Source organism: Hippocampus zosterae, chromosome 8, assembly GCF_025434085.1.
Source record: "Hippocampus zosterae strain Florida chromosome 8, ASM2543408v3, whole genome shotgun sequence".
Taxonomy (NCBI): Eukaryota; Metazoa; Chordata; class Actinopteri; order Syngnathiformes; family Syngnathidae; genus Hippocampus; species Hippocampus zosterae.
The window spans coordinates 8761408-8781068 of record NC_067458.1 but is presented as its reverse complement, the minus strand read 5'-3'; the positions used below and the strand labels follow the sequence as shown (position 1 = coordinate 8781068).

The window sequence follows — 19661 nt, the reverse complement described above, 5'->3', positions numbered from 1 at the left end:
GAATGAATTTAAAGACGGAAAGCAGGCGGAACGTACTTTGATTGACATGTTGTTTGACGAATTAAACTTCAGGCCTGCCACTTGAATTGCCCAAACATAATCGACCCGGAAGCTGCAGCTCTCACCGTGCTTCATGAAAACATCGCGTCAAAATGAGAATAGTTTTTGTGATTTCAATACGTGACATTTAAAAATGTTTTACTTTCCGTAAATGTCTTGTTATAAAGGAAATGTACCCCCGTAGTTTCTAAACGCAAGAATGTCATGGAATAAAATCTACGGGAATTGAAAAGTAACTGTTTTGTGTTAGTTATTTTTTAAAATGATGATGCTACTATCGTCTGTCCATCATGGAGTAAGGGCAGCTTCAGTCCATTTCATGAAAAGGTTTGTAGTACAGTATACGCCAACTTTTTCTTTTGTTGACTGTTATTACGGGAGGAAGCTGAAATTTATATTATCGCCTCATAACATGGGCGGTACGGTGATTGACTGATACGCACGTCCGCCTCGCAGTGCAGAGTTGCAGGATTCCATTCCGGCCCCGGTCTTCCTGTGTGGAGTTTGCATGTTCTCCCCGTGCTTGCGTGGGTTTTCTCCGTGTACTCCTCCCACTTTCCAAAAACATGCATGGCAGGTTAATGGAACGCTCTAAAATTTAGAGTAGAGTTTGAGACCACTGATTTAGAGTCTCAATCAGGGGTCTCAAACCCTAGTCCTCGAGGGCCACTTTCCTGCATTTTTTCCATCACTTCCTGATGCAACACACCTGATTGACAAAACCAGGGCCGTTATAAGGCCTCTGCAGAGCTTGCTGATGAGCTGATCATTTGAATCAGGTATTTTGCAGCAGGGAGAGGCGGAAAAAGAGCAGGAAAATAGCTCTAGAGGACCGGAGCTTGAGCACCTTAATTGTGAATGTTAGCGCAGATTGTTGTTTGTCTATGTGTGCCCTGCGATTGGCTGGCAACTAGTTCAGGGTGTATCCTGCCTGCTGCCCGGAGACAGCTGGAATAGGCTCCAGTACGGCCGTAACCCTCGTGAGGATAAACGGATTAGAAAATGGATGGATGGAAACAGGAGTACCCGGAGAAAACACACGCAGGCACGGGGAGTACTCCACACAGGAAGGCCAGCGCCGGAATCGAACCCTGCACTTCTGCACCGTGAGGCGGACATGCCAACTAGCCTCCACCGTGCGGTCTTTAACGAAACATTAGTACATTTATATTTTAAAAAGCAATACATAAAATTGAAGTATTACAAGTATGAATTATTCATTTACCAGTGCTTTATTTATTTACTGATTTATATTGCTTAACTTTGAATTAAAATAAAGTAATAATAAATACAGTTACAGGTCCAGTTTACCAGCCCTTTAGTCCTCCCCAAATTTTAAGACATCTATTGACATAATATTTTAAATTGTGGTTGGTCTCTCATCTGTCTTATGGAACTATATTACAATGTATGTATTTTTCTTTATAGCAGATGGACTCCACTCTTCAGGCACCTGAGCTCCTTTGATGGAGACCCTCCTGCACTAATTGATGCTGAAACTATCTTTGCATTATCATCAGGCCATGGCAAGTGTGGGGTTGCCGTGGTACGGATTAGTGGCCCCTCATCCGCCACAGCCCTAAGGTGTATGGCGGGCCTCACACGCAGCCTGCCTGTTCCTCGCAGCGCATTGTTAAGGAGCATCACACATCCTCAGTCAAAAGAGGTGCTGGACCGTGGCCTTGTCCTCTGGTTCCCAGGTGTTTAAATTGTGACATTACTCACACATTTGATTTTGATTCCTCTTTGGGTGATTTCTCCATTTTTACAAATGTTTTTATCCACTGAGATGTAGGACTTTATGTCCATTCATTTTCTATAGTGCTTGGCCTCTTTAGGTTCATGGGTAATAGGACCCTAAACTGGGTGACAGGCAGAGTACAGTACATCTTGAACTGGAAGCAAGTTAATCACAGGACACATACAGACTAACAACCATTAACACTCACATTCACACCTAGGCGCTTCCTCTCTCATCCCAAACGAAGGCATATATTGTAAAGTTAATTGTCCATATTTGCCTTGTGTTAGTTATGCTCCAGCTACCTGACCCGCGACCCTGATGAGGAAAAGCGGCAAAGAAAAAGGATGAATATTGCTATCTCATGTAGCCAAAATATTTTGACAAACCAGACATTTATATGTAGTCTCTGACTATTATGTCCTTTTTTATGTCGCCAGCTCCTCACAGTTTCACAGGAGAGGACAGTGTTGAGTTCCACATCCACGGAGGTCCTGCTGTTACTGCCGCTGTCGTTCAGGCTCTAGGTAGCTTTCTATGTTCACCCTTGTGTTGTAGAATTTGAATGAACTGAAGCAATGTCGTGCCAGTACAGTCATGGCGCACCCTCAAGCTTGACAAGAAAAGCAACTGACCAGGAAAAAAGGAAATTGTGTGGATGCACTTGCTTCCTTGTGCCTTTAGAGAGCAGCGTTGTATCAATTTGAAAGATGGTCTGTACCCACTCAGAAGACCCAGAAAACATTGCAATCCTTTCTGCAAGAGGCGAAATATTTTTATATCAAACTTTTTTAAACAAATGATATGAATTTATAAGACTATAAAACATGCAATGTGTAATATTTTATTGCATTTAAAGGCCTTAATTTTAGTAAGATAGTTTTCCTTTCCCTTGATAATAGTTCTAAATAATTGTGGAAACTTTAAAAACAAACTCTTATTTGGAGAGTAGTTTCACGTAAACCTTACTTGACATGTTTACCTGTATTTAATTGTTGTAAATGTGTGTGTGTGTGTGTGTGTGTGTGTGTGTGTGTGTGTGTGTGTGTGTGTGTGTGTGTATGCATGCGTGCGTGAATACGCGTTTTGTGCGCAAAGTGCATCCATTTTTTGAAATCGTGTTTGCATGCCGTGTTGTGTGTTTATTTCTCAGGAAGTGTGCCTGGCATCAGGCCTGCTGAATCTGGGGAGTTCACACGAAGAGCTTTTCAGGCAGGGAAACTTGACCTGACAGAGGTACTGTAGATCGTTCATTCATTCATTCATCTTCCTAACCGCTTGATCCTCACTAGGGTCGCGGGGGTTGCTGGGGCCTATCCCAGCTGTCTCCGGGCAGTAGGCGGGGTACACCCTGAATCGGTTGCCAACCAATCACAGGGCACACAGAGACGAACAACCATCCACGCTCACACTCACACCTAGGGACAATTTAGAGTGTTCAATCAGCCTGCCATGCATATTTTTGGAATGTGGGAGGAAACCGGAGTACCCAGAGAAAACCCACGCAGGCCCGGGGAGAACATGCAAACTCCACACAGGGAGGCCGGAGCTGGAATCAAACCCGGTACCTCTGCACTGTGAAGCCGACGTGCTAACCACTGGACTACCGGGCCGCCCCTACTGTAGATCGAATTCAGCATTTTTTCAGTTGTATTTTACAGTCAATCAAGACCATTGAGCTTATTCCAAATCGGACACAAATCCATCCTAGTGTTTTCATACACTATGTCATATATTTCATTTCATAATTTCTGCAAAGTCCCTGTAAAGTGACACACCATAGAGAAGAGTGGTGATAACTACCGTTCTAAGTTTGACCCCCCCAAAAAAATCACTCCGTTTATGAAATGAGTTTCAGAATTTTGCAATACCAATCTATTCTTCCCGCTCTCAAATGCTGTGGGCATGTCTGCTGAATGCACTCAAACCACGACCACACTCGACTCTCAACTGTTAGTCAAAGACCAATTTTTGGCAACGCCGGCTCTCAATTTGGACTAAAAAAAAAAAGACCCTCTCCTTGCTCTTCCAGCTTTGTGTGCATTTCATGCACGTATTCACAGCTGACGATGAGGCACTCCAAAGTGAAGCTAGGGTCGGGATTGATAGCTAGCTAACTGCAGACTACAATTACTCCAGATAACCGTCGCGGTTTGAACAAGATGCTCAGGTTCATTCATATTTGGGGAGGGGCAACTCATACCAGACTCGCAAGTGAATCATTGGCGCCGTTTGAGTCATGCCCAAAAATCAGGAAAAACTGAAATGATGAAATACACTTCAATGCTATATCCCCACAAGTGAGTACCACATAATGCTAAGGATTTATGCATTTCCGGCAATTATCTTCATACATGTATTATGTATTTGGCAATACATCTCTAAATTTACTTTGGAGGGGCTTTATACATGAGGCAATGCATTTAGCTCATCATCCCAGAATTGTGGTGGTGGTGGTGGTGTTATTTTTTCTTTTTGGGTCTTCTTAGCTGCTGTAAAAACAGAATTGGTGCTGTCTTTGATGGATTTTCTGTTGCATGACATGCTCCTTTGGTACGGTATTTATTGACCACATGACTCTTTTGTTTGTCGTATTCCTTTTCAAATTTTACAATACTCATTGTCTAAAGCCTTTCCATCACAGAAATGAAATTAAAATTTTTCCTTTCGCAAAATACAAATGAAGAGCAACATGCGAGGCCTTAGAAACATTCAGTCATGTACCGTACAATGTCTACGGTAAGCATTGATGTCGACAAAGATTGTGCCTGACAGACAGTGTGGATGAAGTCTATACTACTGCTTCACCGTTGTGATGCCTCTTGAAGGTGGAGGGGCTCGGGGATCTGATTCACGCCGAGACTGAGGCCCAGAGGAGACAGGCACTAAGGCAAATGTCAGGAGAACTTGGCCAACTCTATCAGGACTGGAGTCAAAGCCTGAAACGGGTGCGTTTGATTTACTCACCTCCTTTAATCTCTTATCTGCAACGTTGTAGCAACAAAGGAGACATTTTATGTCAGACAGCTTCCTCAGGTGTGACTTAAGTTAGTTAACTGCATATCTCCTCAAACCATTCTGCTCATTCTCCTTTTGACCTCTGCTATCACCAGGATATAGTTCTACACAATGAGCTGCTGCTCACATGGATATATTTTTTTCCTTTCTGACATCATGTGTAAACTCTGAAGATGACTGGTTTTAAGTTCCATCATTTTATTCCCCCAAAAAACTTTCTGGTGATAAGTTCAGGTAAAATGGACTTTTGGAAATTGACATTTTTAATTGCAAAAACAAAAAAAGTTTCTGAGTTGGTTTCCCACCCATCAAGTTTGAAATTCTGAACAACCAAGTGAATATTTTATTAGTTGCCTATTTCCAAAAATATGTGAATTTCTAAATTATGATGTAATTTACAGTACATTGCGCACACACCGCAGACACTGTATTTGTGTTTGGTGGTGTGTCTGCTGCTTGCACTTTCTGAGTTTTGACCAAAGAATGACAAAGAAAAGCTAGAAGAAAGCTGGAAACTGGGATGGGGGTGGCCGGGTCAACTCTGTCTCTACATAACAAGTATCTTAAATCACATTTCTTTCCCGTTGTGATGCTGAAGTTAAAACCTCCACAAGTAATCTTGGCCATGCCTAAATGCAGTGAGTTGGTATCTCGCGATTGACCAATTACAGTGATCCCTCGCTATTTCACGGTTCGTTTATCGCGGCTTCAGTGCATCGCTGATTTTTTCAAACAAATTCATTTTTTCCAAAAAATTCATATACATGGAGTACAGCACTGCATATGTTGCTCTATGTGACTCGCTGTTGTTTTGCAGCTTCTCGCGGACCGTTTGCGGAGTTTTTGCAGACTTAAAAAATGTATATATATTTTTTCACCTTTTATTGGAAGTCTTTACATATTTGTGATAATAAGCAGTTTAACCTAATTGAATATCCTGAAAGAGATTTGATCGATAGAACGTGTACTTCTCAGTGATGTGAAAGAATCTGTGCGCCTTTGTGTGTGTCCGCCTTCATTGGGCTGGAGAGCATACAGTTTGTCCACCAGTGCTGATGGACAGTGCTGACAGATGTTTGGCTGGTTCGTAACTCCATCTGAGAAACACAACGTTGTCTTTTGACATCATGTGACTGTATAGTTCTCTGAAGCCACTCTATCCATGCGGAGGAACTTTACGGACATCAGCCAAACGCTCCCACGTTGCACTAGTTTCGAGCAACGGTTGCAGATGTTTTTCTTGAGGTTTCGTAATAACATCTTAGGTTCTGACCTTTGGGAATGTGAGATAATTTAATAAGTACCTTTTTGTGACGTTTAGGGTGAAACTATTTTAAAAAAACAATGTTTTTTTTTTAATGCGTTAACGCACGTGTGTAATAGACTTGAGTATGGGAGTCTGAGGCTTCCTGTTTTTCAGCTATACTACAATTAATTGCATGTGCTCCGCAATGTCAATCATGATACTGATTTGTGGTGTGCTGGAAGTGCAGAGGCTTTCCTTGAGCTGGATTCAGTTTCCAAAACACCTTGGAATCTGTTCAGCATTAGATTTTGTTTTCCATGATAAAACATGCAAACCTCCACAAAGGAAGGCCGGAAGCTGGAAACAAACCCTACACCTTTGCATTGTGAGGTGGACGTGCAACCAGTCGACCACCATATTTATCTATTCATTTATGATGCCTGCAACATGTTCCAAACAAGCTGGAACGGAGGGCATGTTCAACTCTGTTTTACATCACGTTTCACTCAACAAGCATTTGGGAACTGAGGACACTAAATGAAGCTTTGTAAGTGGAATCTTTTTTTCCCCATTTGGGATTGATTAATACTGCAACCTAAGTTGCTTTGCAGTCCAGAGTCTCTGTTATCGTACTATCGCGCTTCCTAATGGGCCACGGATTTTCAATGAGAGAGTCTTTCATGATGAAGGCACACCTTTGTAACACATGCCAAATATGACTTGACGAAATGAGCAGAGACATCCCTGTAAATGAGATCGCTCGGATGGTATCTTCAAGTTCAAGTCAAATGTATTGTCAAATAACGGGCACTATGTGCAACATACAGCATACAGCACAGATGAACTTTCTTTCCTCTCAACCACAGGAGAGAGAGGATGTTATGTTGCTCCCAAACTTGTATGCACTTTTCAGAATTAATGGCGCCTTCATGGATGTTTGAGTTAACCATGGCATGAATACTAACACAGCCCCCTACCATCACAGATGCTGGCGTTTGAACTTTGGGCTGATAAAATCCGGATGGTCGCTCAATGAAGACAAAAAAACACTACATTGCATGACTTTGAACATGTACTATTTGGACTTTCTAATGGATTCAATTGAATATTGTGTCATGATTGGACAGAATAGCCACCAGCAGGCCACAATAAAGAGGATGACACCTAGGTTGAAAAGGACTTTTATTCGCATTGTAAATGTCTCAACGTAATTGCAGGCGTTTGTTTCGATTCACTGAATGATTCAAGACGGGCTTGACCATGTTGACGCTCTCCTGTAAGGTGGGAGGCTTGAACAGATATTTCGTGACGATTGTCTCCTCTTCTGTCTCAGTGTCTTGCCCATGCGGAGGCCTTCATAGACTTCAGTGAAGATGAGCTTATTGAGGACGGAGTCTTAACTCAAGGTATGTAAATGCAGTTATCCCGTCAAAACAAAACAAACAAACAAAAAAGAGGACAGTCCTCCCCACACTTTTAGAGGAAGGTGCAGGGGTGTGAGTGCTTGCTCTTCTTATTCTCAAAGGAGAGAGATGTCAGCCTGGCTTTCCTGTTTGGATAATTAACTGGCCATCGTGTGCTTTTGCTCTACCGTAGGGAGAAGCCATAGACATCAAACTGTTCAAAAAAACTGTTTCCTTTTAGGAAGCGTGAAGAGAAAGAGCAGTGGGACAGTGGGACATTTGTCTTGCCTTCAAAGCCAAACTGCCACTGTGTTCAGCGGCTGTCAGCGTTACCATTTCTCACTCTCGAGACTGGTTTCCCGTGCGTGCGTGCGTGCGTGCGTGTCTGTGCGTGTGAGGAATGCCTCCCAAGAGTCTGTCGCCTGTTGTCTGGCATCGTCAGAACTTTTTTGAGCCCTCAGAAGTTGTGAAGTTTCAACACAATATAGCCTGGGAACTGTTGTTTGTTTTGGTGGTACGGAATGTGAGCTCATGCCTCAGAGGTGCAAATATTAATAGACTCCTGCTTAAAAATAGCAAGCCCGGCTGGCACATTGTCCTTCCACTGCCACTTGCTAATATTCCCTGAAGGATGTGGACAATGTGTACTGTACATAAAGTATATCACTGTTTCACGGGTTTTAGGTTAAAGTCATGTTTTTGATTTGGCAGTCATGTGCAGAATCTTGAACGTTGAAAGTGCTTTATTTATGCATTTGAACTTTTAGGCATCTTTGAAAAAAAGACAGACCTTGACCCAGTTGTTGTCTAGACAAGTAGCGTCAGACAGCGGAAGTCTTTCCTTCAAACCACAGAAATTCAAGGTGAAGTTGAGCACGTGGCCGACGCCATGTCCCGTTCCTGTGTTTCCAGTGGATGCAATCGTGCGTGATCTGCAAGCCGAGATTGTGCGACACCTAAGGGATGAGAGGAGGGGTGAGCGGCTACGCAGTGGCGTGCAGGTGGTCATCGCGGGAGCCACAAATGCAGGGAAAAGCAGCCTCCTCAACACGCTCTGTAAGTGGAAGATCGTCCATGAGGGGACTACGATTCAATATTAAATACCGTGCACTTACACAACACTACGATTAGTCTCTTGGCTGCCGTATTATTTGCAGAGAAAGTATGCATTTACCTCATTCATAACAGTAGTGAACATAGCAAACACAATATTAGTGTCACACAGGTGGTCAGCTTTGCAGTGCCTTGGAAGCAGTTGGGGAAATACAGTAGATGCCATATCTCTACTCTGATCCCTTGGCTGGGTGGGGGACTCAAACATGGGGCCCTTCCAAGCCCAGTTAGGAACAAATTCCTCTTAGTCATTGTTACACTAGTAGAAATAGTGTAATAAAATTCTTAAAGTCATGATCTATATGCCCAAACTTTTTGGATCGAAGATCTACTTTTCGATCAACTAACCTCCCGGGATCTAGCCTTACCGGCACACATGCGCACAAACACACACACACACACACACACACACGCCATGATGAGAAATGGCCTGAAACAGAGGCATGCCACGCACTTTTTCAGCCTGTTAACTATCGTAGCTCACACGTACCATTTTAAAGTGCTTCCCTGGGCCCTCCTAGATTCCTATTCTTTGCTCGTGCCCTCTGTGAATTCTACAAGATGCAAACTCTGAATGAGAATCATGACGATAAAAGATAGAGCGCAACAGCTCTGATCACAAGCTGCAATTGCAAACTGCTGAGCGCTAACAACTTCCGGTGAGGTAATCACGCGCCACCGTAAATTTAAGATTTACCTGCTTTATTTTATTTTTAAAAAATAGTGAAAATGAGACTAATAAGATGACTAGGGTGCAGTGTATATTAACACAAAAAATATATTACTAACATGTACAAAGACACACAAATGGTTGTTTGTTTTTTTTCTTCTCGACACTCCTCGGATCTACTTGGGACCTGTCTTAGATCTACCGGTAGATCAGGATCTACCTAATCGGCACCACTGTATATTGTACGTAAAATACAACAATATTAATAGAAAAAACTAATATACAGGATATTTGTTATTTTGAGTGTCAAAATGTGCGCATGTGTGTGTGTGTGTGTGTGTGTGTGTGTGTGTGTGTGTGTGTGTGTGTGTGTGTGTGTGTGTGTGTGTGTGTGTGTGTGTGTGTGTGTGAGAGAAAGAGAGAGAGAGTTTATAAACCGTATAGAGTTTACTCTTTTCCAGGCTTGTGTGGTCTTGTCATTTCCCATGTTGCGTCAAGCGAATCAAACAGGTTTTGTTTATAGACTACGGATGCATTTGTTTGGCATATTGTATCCTTCACATTACATAGACTTTCGTCAGAGGAAACTCGTATAGTCTCCCCACAATTTCCTATTGGCATAATAACTCAAGTGTGTTTTTGTGTGCGTGCCTTGCATGCACACGTACGTTCATACAGTATGTGTAATGCATGTTATGTGTATGTATATATATATATATATATATATATATATATATATATATATATACACTAGCTAGTTCGCCGCCCTCCGGCCCCTCATCAGCTAGTTCCTGCGGAAGGCTGGTAAGGTGGGCCTTCGGCCCACAAAAGTGTTGTTGCTTGGTTCAACTTTTTGTTCATCTTCATTGCTTATCGCGAAAATAAAGAGATGTTTAGCTCTACTAAATAACTAACAATTTCATTGCAATGCTTGTGGGTACACAACATTTTTTCGCTAAGATGCCCGCGCGATCGTAGTGAGCCACTGCCTGAGCGGCGCAGTGGCGGCGCGCAGTGGCGGCGCGCAGCGGCGCGGTGAAGTAGGTACGTTTTGATAAGGGACAGACGGAAGGACAGACCGCGTGCGGGACGACGCGCAAAATATATATATATATATATATATATATATATATATATATATATATATAGATACTGTATTTACTTTATGTAGCCATATATAGACACATATATACACACACATATATAAACATTATTTATACGGTACAGTGATCCCTCTTTTATCGTGAAGGTTACGTTCCAAAAGTAAACTGCGATAGGTGAAATCCGCAAAGTAGATTTTTTAAAAAAATTGTACTATATGTTTTAAGGCTGTCAACATCACCATTAAGATTTTCCCACATTTCTCTCTTGTTTAAACATGCTCAAACTTCCGACCTTTGCAAGCAAAATAAGTATACAGAATTATTATTACTGTACTATTACTAGTAATATTATTATTGTTGGTTAAAACCCGTTTGACCGTTTCAAAAATCTAGGGAAGAAAAAAGGAGTACGGTACACTCAGTCTGCTGGCCTCTGCTTTTCAATTTTTGTTTTAAATTAATTAATAAAAATTGCTCTTGAAAAAAAAACTGCAATATGGCGAGTGTGCGAAAAGTGAACCGCAATATCGCGAGGCACCACTGTATACAAAATCACATGCAGCAAAGTCTGTAGACATCCATCCATCCATCCATTTTCCGAACCGCTTGATCCTCACTAGGGTCGCGGGGGGTGTTGGAGCCTATCCCAGCCGTCTTCGGGCAGTGGGCGGGGGACACCATGAATCAGTTGCCAGCCAATCAAGGAGTCTGTAGACAGTTTAAGCTTTTTCAGGACCAAATGAAAGACATGAAATACGATTAGATGTGGCATGCTGAGAAAGTATAAATGCTGCCATCGAAAGAAAGGTGTGTCAGTAATTTTTTTATTATTTATTGTGATCTTTATATTTTAATGAGTGTGTGTTTACTATTACATAAATGGCACAATTGATCCACCTTAATTTTCAGGTGTTAGCTTTTTAAAAAATGTTAAATCTTTTTAACACATGTTACAAAAAAACACTGAAAAACTAATAGCAAGCTTTTGATTTGAGTTTTTATTTGGTCTCCCATAGGAGAAACTTGTCTCGGAGGACATGTCCTCCTTGCTGCTACATGCATTGAACAATACATACACATTCGCTATACCAAATTCATTGGACCATACATACAGTGCCGGACTCTACACACAATGGATGGTACATCACAGTCATGTGCACACCCCACACTGCCCTCATGTCCTCCTGCTTGTCTGTCTGCCTTCCTCTAGTTGTTTGTTAATTCGGCTGATAGCCTGCGGTATTAATGAGTTTTTGTATCGGTTTAATTTGCAGAGAAGGGTCCTGTACCTCCTTCCTGTGTAGGAACTCGAATTGGGAGTGCAGCACGTGAGAAGGATTGTCTAGAATGTTGTTGGCCTGTTGAACGGATGGACTGCACATATATATCTTGGGAAGCATGGGGTGGGGGCTGTCCGATTACTTTCCCTTTGTAATATTTTTTCATTCTCATTGAATGAATTTAGAACTGTGTCTGTCTGGAGGGCTTCACTCTGTTCCAACTCTGTCAGTTATTTTAGACACATTCTTAATCCCATTTGCTTTATTCTGATGTTGTCAAATCCAGGCCAGAGACCTGCAGCAATTGTGTCCCCCATTGCCGGAACCACCAGAGATGTAGTGGAGACGGCTCTGGACATTGGTGGCTTTCCTGTTGTCTTGAGTGACACGGCCGGCCTCAGAGACAGTAGGGACCTGGTGGAGAGAGAGGGGGTCCGTCGAGCTCGTGAAAGGTAGTACAGTGTTGACATTACACTTCACATAATGGTCTTTTGTCCATATTCGCTGACATGCATTCACTCTGTGACCAATGCCCCAGGTGTCTAAAAACAAAGGAAGGAAGAAATTAGTCATCACCCAATAGTAAAGCCTGTGTAACCAACAGAACTTGTCTTATTGCTCCTCACTGGATATAAATACATGGATAAACACTCTCAGGAGGTTGTATAATGAAGAGGTACCATTCCTTGATTTACAACGCCTCCATATTGAGAGATGTTTACTGACAGCCACTTCCACTGTTTATCCAGAAAAAAAAATCATTTGTTAAACGCGTCATCACTCCTGTACTAAGAGGCCATTAGATAGACAGGCAGACAGATGGCGGCATGAACACTCACACACTATTGACACTTTATGTTATTGTTATCATCATCATCTATCCATTTCCAACACCGCCTATCCTGAACAGGGTCGCGGAGTTGCTGGAGCCTTTCCCAGCTGACTTTGGGCAGAAGGCAGACCATACCCTGAACTGGTGGCCAGCCAGTCACAGGGCACATATACAGACAAACAACCATTCACACCCACATCCACACCGTCACTGAGTGGGAACCGAATCCCACGCTGCCCGCACACAAGTCAGGCGAGTGGACCACTATACCATCAGCAACTATTATTATCATCATCATCATCATCATCTTCATTATCACCATGATAATTTTCCTCATTATTATCATTATTAGGGTAAAAAAACATGTTTTGTTATGTCAAATAAAATTAGACATTGTTATGCATGGTGTCAAAGTCAAGGCGCGGGGGCCATATCTGGCTCACCACATCATTTTATGTGGCCCGTGAAAGCAGATCAAAGATGTGAACTTTCACAATGCTTGCTAAAATCTTGACCAACATTTCAAATTCTTATTTGTAACAAATAAGAGTGATACTGTAAGCTTTTTCTTGTTACCAAACCCCTCATTACAGTCATTTAAAAAAATAGGTGAATAAACCGTTATTCTTGACTTCGTTGTATGGTTTCAGCCATCTCCAAGGGAAACTCTTACTAAAATCAGGCCCGCGACAGAAATGAGTCTGACACCCCTGTTGTTGTCTGCATTCCAAGAGGCGCAAATCTTGGCGTTTTGACATCCTATTTTTGCGAACATCATCGAAAAAGAATGCTTCAATTCAAATGGATGATCCTCTTAGTTGCTTAGTTGGTGTTGAGGTTACCACTTCACACTAACAAATGAACACTAACTGGATTCTCAGCTTGGCGGGAACAAATCAAAAACCCTCTTTTTCTTTCTTTTCTACTATTTCCTTCCTAAAAAAAGACAGACTGTGTTAAAATGCAGATTTCAAACCATAAACAAGATGACTTATTAGCTGATAAATCACACATGACATTAAGAACATTAGTGTATAGTTTATGGCCTCTGTCGAGTGAGGGATGCTATTTTTTCTTCTGCCAGCCTGACACATATTCAAATGTATTAGTCACATGCTGTTTAGTGTCATTTTTAACAAATTATTCAACTGGTGAGCTGCTGTATAGGAAGGGTGTGCAGTTTGTCTTGTATTGAGAACTTTGTGTGCATGAAGCAGTTCAGACACTTGTGACCCGGGTCACTAAAGGAAGGAGGTAGCAAGTACAAGCATCCGCTGCTGCTGCTAGCTCTTCTCTTGGGATGGATGTGCACCAGAGTTTATGCTGGCCATTGCTAAAAGAAGAAACTTGACATGTTGCTCCTATGTTGTTTTGTTTTTGTTTTTTTCCCCCAGTGAAATGCTAATGAAAAATGAATGAACCACATGACCCTAAGGCAATTATTGATAGCAACCTAAATACAAAAATGTTCATCTCTACGGGGCTGAGAGTGTACCAAATGTTTTTTAGAGCAACCGAAACCGATGTCAGGTTTAAAAATCCAGGTTTCCTACAATATAGGAACATTTCAGCAGCAAACTTGAGTTTTGTTGTGTTCAAAATGGCTGCAATTATAGTCTCCTGTACAATCTGTTGCTCATTTAGCAACTGGCTGAAGGGTTTGTTTGTTAGTTGGAGAAACAAACAAGCAAAAAAAAAAAACATTCAACTACTTGTGATGTTCTGCATTTGCCCCCTTGACCATTTTGTGGCCTGCGCACCAAAAATCGGCTGTTGATTTATGAGTTGATTTCATCTTAGGAAGTTCAACTCAGCTCAACTCAACTCAGCTTTATTTATAGAGCACTATAAAAACTGCTGTAGTTTTGTACAATGAGCTGTACTGTACATAAGTAAAAATCACAAATATAGTGATTTTTACTTCTTCTCATTAATTCCCGCAGCTTCACTGTATAGGGCTGTTCACACGGCAAGATTTGGTCCGGTGCTGCGCCGGGGCTGCCCCAGTAGAGCGTTCACACGTGCAAATTAGCTCCAGCGTAGCCCCGGAAAAGAGCTTATACCGGTCCAAATTTGCTCCCGAGCAACAACTCAGAGGAACAAAAACAACTCAGAGACAGTCCAGTCTCCTACAAAAGGAAAGATGTTACTAGCCAAGTCTTGTGTCGTTATGAATCAACACATTACGGAAGTCCGATAGAGCACGAAAGCAACACATTCTCGCCATACATACTCTTCACAAGCATTTGCTCTGGCGCAAATTTAACCCAGTTGCGTTCACGCGTGCAAATTTACACCGGTGCTGCTTCGCAAACGAGCATTTGCCCCGGAGTAAATATTTGACACACCCCTGAGGTGGGTCAAATTTGGTCCGGTATAAGCTCTTTTCCGGGGCTAAGCCGGAGCTAATTTGCACGTGTGAACGCTCTACTGAGGCAGCCCCGGCGCAGCACCGGACCAAATCTTGCCGTGTGAACAGCCCTTACGTATGGCGAGAATGCGTTGCTTTCGTGCTCGGTCGGACTTCCGTAATGTGTTTGTTTCATAACGACACAAGACTTGGCTAGTAACATCTTTCCTTTTATAGGAGACTGGACTGTGTCGGAGTTGTTTGTTCCTTTGTTGTTTGTTCACAACCCCCCGCCCCCCATAGAATTTATTTTGTGATTTCCTCTCTTGATTTTCTGTTTGGCGCATTAGTGTTTGCTTTTCTGAGTGTCATTGAAGTCATCGTTCATTTACGTTTTCTTGGGCGGTCACTCTCGAGCAGAAGGCACGGAGACTGAGAAGGAGAAGGACGTGCCGGTCCAGTAGTCGCTTGAGTTGTGTATATACAGTACGTTTTAAAAAGAACCAACACGACAGCTCGTTTGTTTTCTGTCGTTTTGCTCCGCTGCAGAAACTGCCGTGTGAACGCAAGTGGGGCAGCCCCAACACTGTGTCGGGGCTGCCACGCTCAGCGGCTTTGTATGTGTAAATGCTCCACACAATTTGCTGCGGTGCAAAATATATCCCAACAAAATATATCGTTGCAGCGCCGGAGCAAATGTGTGCCGTGTGAACGGCCCTTATGCTTTAAACTGTGTGGACGATGATCTTTGACCGCAGGGACACTGGGTGTCTAGAGAGTTCAGAGTAGGTTGTCCCAATGCATTGAAACGAGACGAGTCATTGGATAAACGCTGTTTTTGTCCCGCCCATCGGACGCTCAGCGTATCGGCTGGCCCAGACGCTCAGCTTTTCTGCATGATGATTGGATGGTCTGTCTTCGGCTGAATCTCTTGTTGATTGACAGCAAAATGAGCCAATCACCGATCTTTTGATGTTGGCATCCGTGGGAGCATTTTTCAATTCTCATTCTGTTCTGAGTTGAACTGGAGACTTCTCATAATCTTGGTGACACTCTCTTTGTTGAAAACAACTTACGACCGATTAATGTGTTATTTCTGGTGTGTTTTATTGTAGTTGCTTGTGTTCGCAGACTTACATTTCACCACAGTTAAGACCCTGGAAAAGGCGCCTTGTTGGTATGACAGAGTCACAGATCATTTTCTTGAAACGGAACAGAGAGTAGAATTCACGTATAAATAAACGGACACATTTTATGATGTCGGCCGAAATCGAGCTTCCCCACCTTGACAGACCAGCACCCGCCACTGCTCCAGACGAGTAACAGCTGAATTGTTGATGTATTTCTTTTCTCAAGAGTTGAGCAAGCAGATTTGACTCTGGTGGTCGTGGACTGTTCTCTTCTATCCACGGATAACAAGCAAGCTTCAGACTTTCTTCAAGACCATCTCAATAGTGTCCTGCATAATCAGGAGCAAATACATACAGGTACTCAATATTATTCTAGTTTTATTTATTTTATTTATTTGTTTTTGGTTTTTTGTTATATATTTTTGTGTTTGTAAATGCCTTTCATTATTACATAAATAAAGTTGTATTGCCTTGCCGAGAGACCAGATTGGCGTGTTCAAGACATGATGGCATCATATGGTTTAGAAATAATGATGACATGTATTTACTTACTTTTATTCCAGAATTACCATCTGACAGGTTCCTTCTGGTCTTGAACAAGGTGGACTTGCTGCCTGAGGAGCAGCGACAAATGCTGAAATTGATTTTGGGGTGCATCTCTGGCCTTCCTCCTGTCTGTATGATGTCCTGTCACACGAGCGAGGGACTTCAAGACTTCCTCACAACACTGCATAGCAGAGTCAAAACTTTGTGAGTCATTGAGATTTACTACAGTTTCTTCTGTCCTCGTCTTATTTTTAGCTAAGTTGCTTCCTTTTAAATAAAATAATAATAATCGGATTCGTAATCATCCATCCATCCGTTTTCTGATCCACTTTATCCTCACAAGGGTCGCAGGCATGCTGGAGCCTATCCCAGCTGACATTGGGCACTAGGCGGGGGACACCCTGAATCGGTTGCCAGCCCAATCGCAGGGCACACATAGACAAACAAACAACGGCACTCACGCTCACACCTAGGGACAATTTAGAGTGCCCCATTAACCTGCCATGCATGTTTTTGGAATGTAGGAGCCAACTAGAGTACCCGGAGAAAACCCATGCGGGCACGGAGAGAACATGCAAACTGCACACAGGAAGGCCGAAGCCCGAATCGAACTTGACTAATCATAATAATTCAGAAACAAGAATCCTAAGCTCAACAATCAGAAGTGGCATGCTTCTCCTCGACAGACCACGCAAACCAAAGAGCCAGAGCTGTTTGGAAAAAAAAGGTGTTTCTGTCGCACAGTCACCCATCCTCCCTGCACTCCCGGCTGCTTGCAAACCACGGGGAATACAAAATGATCTGTAACAACTAACGAACTGTGCTTTCTAGCTAGCGCAGCCAAACACTATTTTTCTGCGGTGCAGATCCCCTCCTATAAGTAACAAATCTGTGCCTCCGTGGTAGCAAATAAGATGCACTTCAAACAAGTTTCGCTATCATGAAAGGCGAAAAGGGAGTTGCCAAGCAAGTGAGTCAACAAGCAAGAAAAAAAAGACAAGGACAAGATGGAGAGGCCAAAGCTAATCGCTACGCCAATGTGAAATGAAAAGTTTCGAAACTCCAGAAATCTCTGTCATGTTTATAAATGCTACTGTACATAGTGAATGAAAATTGGAAGGACGCTTGACTTGAAGAGAATTGTGACTTGAATTGAAATGGCAATATCTGACAGAAAACAGAAATAACAATCACATCTTTGCGTAAAATCGTTCAATCCTAAATTCCAAACAGAACTCCAACAAGTGGACTGCAGAAAACTATTGGACCCTCATCAAAATTGTAAGCAATAATTGTATTGCCAGCATGCCATGCTACCGCAATTTAGAAACCCACTTGCAGCCAGCTAAAATGGCTAAAAGGTGACTCAATGCTTGTGTTGTGTACCACACTGAGCTTGGAGAAGAAAAAAGAAAACAAGAGCAAAGAATTGTCATAGAATTTGAAAACCAAAATTGTGGATAAGCGCGGACAATTTCAAGGCAATGCTTTTGGCCGATACTGTAATTTCCTGTCTTCCTGATGTTTATGCTAAGCTAACGGTTACTGTTTTAAGGCTTAAAATAAGAGCCACATTACTACGGCACCTTCACTTTCACAAAACACTAGGGCTCTGCGACTGTTTAACATTTTTCTCTCTTTGTGCTTCCGGGGATGTTATACACCTCCTCTTTACATATTTAACTTAAAAAAAAATAAATAAATATAAAACAATCAAATGGAAAAACAGCAAGTCGAGCACTAACTGGGTGTGCCTACTTGTGCCGCACGCTGTTCGTCGCCTCAAAAGGATTTAAAATTGGATCATCTTCAAACCGAGAAACTTCATTAACTGCAAATGCGTGTTTATGGGTTGTGATCAATATAATGTCTGTTGATTGGTTGAAGGAAGGATTGTCACCTTTGAATGAAGGCAGCGTTTAGCCAGATTAATTGAGACACACGGTTTATTACAGCAGCAGAGATTATTGTTTGCGTATAGGTGTGTGCTTTCAATTTAAACCTCCTCCCGGCAGGGGATAAATACGTAAGTAAGGAAAAGGAAAAATAAAACAATGGAAACCTCATGCTATAAATAGAGGAATTCTTTTTTAAAAATCCATATTTCACCAGTTTAGTAAATCAAACTTCCCGTCTAGGTGTGGCGACCCTCTGTCTGGTGCCCCGACCCTGACTCAAGCACGCCACAGGTCCCACCTGCAGCATTGTGTCACAGCCCTGGATCAGTACCAGCGATACCGCGACCTCGACCTCGCTCTGGCAGCGGAGGGCATTCGCTTGGCTCTCACCAGCCTGGGCCGGATCACTGGAAAGGTCGGACCAGAGGAGATCCTGGATATTATTTTCAAAGACTTTTGCATTGGCAAATAGTTGGGCGGCCCATGTCCATGATGATACTGTCATAATAACAAGAAACCGCACCGAGAGCTCAGCTGCATTCTTGCGTGGCCCCACAGTACTGGCAAAGGAAAGTATCGTTGAGGATAAAACCTTGGCACTGTGCCGCGCTTTGTGTCATAAAAAGAACACATCAGGTTCTTGGCTCCAATTGGTTCCCAAGACACTCAAATGTTGTTGTTGTTTTTGTTTTTTTTAATCCAAGTGGAGTGGAAATATTTGACATGATGTCTCCCACACATGTGCGGTACACTTTGTACAAGTGTTTGGCCTGCCTTTAGTTCAGTTTAAAAACACTGTGTTGGGTCTTTGATAAATGTATATTGGTCCCTGGGTCCGACCAAGCCACTTTTGGTGCAGCATAATAGTGGCAGCATCTGACAATTGCAAGGTCACAACTCCCAGCACGGATGTTTGGATGTACAGTCTGACCTGGAGTAACAGTTCAGGTTTCAGCTGCATCCACATATTCTTTGTTTTTGTTTTGCAGTTAAGATCTGGCATTTGATTCGACTAAAACTTTGCGGCTTACAAAAAATATACCAAAAAAAAACAACAAAGAAAACAAAAAAGAAAAAACATTCTCATTTCAGTTATAAATAACGGGCATCAATTCACAGATTTTTGCTATTCGGTAAGGCAGCCTGGTTCCTATCCACTGGATATGCCTTTAATTATTTTATTTAATTTTGATTCCGTCACGGGATGAAAATATCAGAACAGTAAAAAAGACCATTTATTTCGAAAATTAAAATACTTGTGCAGCCATGAA

At 42.3% G+C, this 19661-nt stretch overlaps 1 protein-coding gene across 1 annotated transcript; it reads left to right on the top strand.

Annotated features, from left to right (window-relative positions):
* The first annotated feature begins 91 nt into the window (after positions 1 to 91).
* Positions 92 to 19661, top strand: gtpbp3 (GTP binding protein 3, mitochondrial). Its single transcript, XM_052073923.1, has 11 exons — positions 92 to 387; positions 1489 to 1760; positions 2242 to 2328; positions 2955 to 3037; positions 4630 to 4749; positions 7399 to 7471; positions 8381 to 8524; positions 11921 to 12086; positions 16173 to 16303; positions 16510 to 16696; positions 18631 to 19661. The coding sequence occupies exons 1-11, from the start codon at positions 323 to 325 to the stop codon at positions 18860 to 18862; spliced, it is 1560 nt and encodes a 519-aa protein (XP_051929883.1). The 5' UTR covers positions 92 to 322; the 3' UTR covers positions 18863 to 19661.

Coding starts and splice junctions, on each gene's coding strand:
- gtpbp3 (XM_052073923.1), top strand. CDS start 323: ATGATGATGCTACTATCGTCTGTCCATCATGGAGTAAGGGCAGCTTCA. Junction 12,087..16,172: donor GTCCGTCGAGCTCGTGAAAG/GTAGTACAGTGT, acceptor TCTTTTCTCAAG/AGTTGAGCAAGCAGATTTGA. Junction 16,697..18,630: donor CATAGCAGAGTCAAAACTTT/GTGAGTCATTGA, acceptor CTTCCCGTCTAG/GTGTGGCGACCCTCTGTCTG.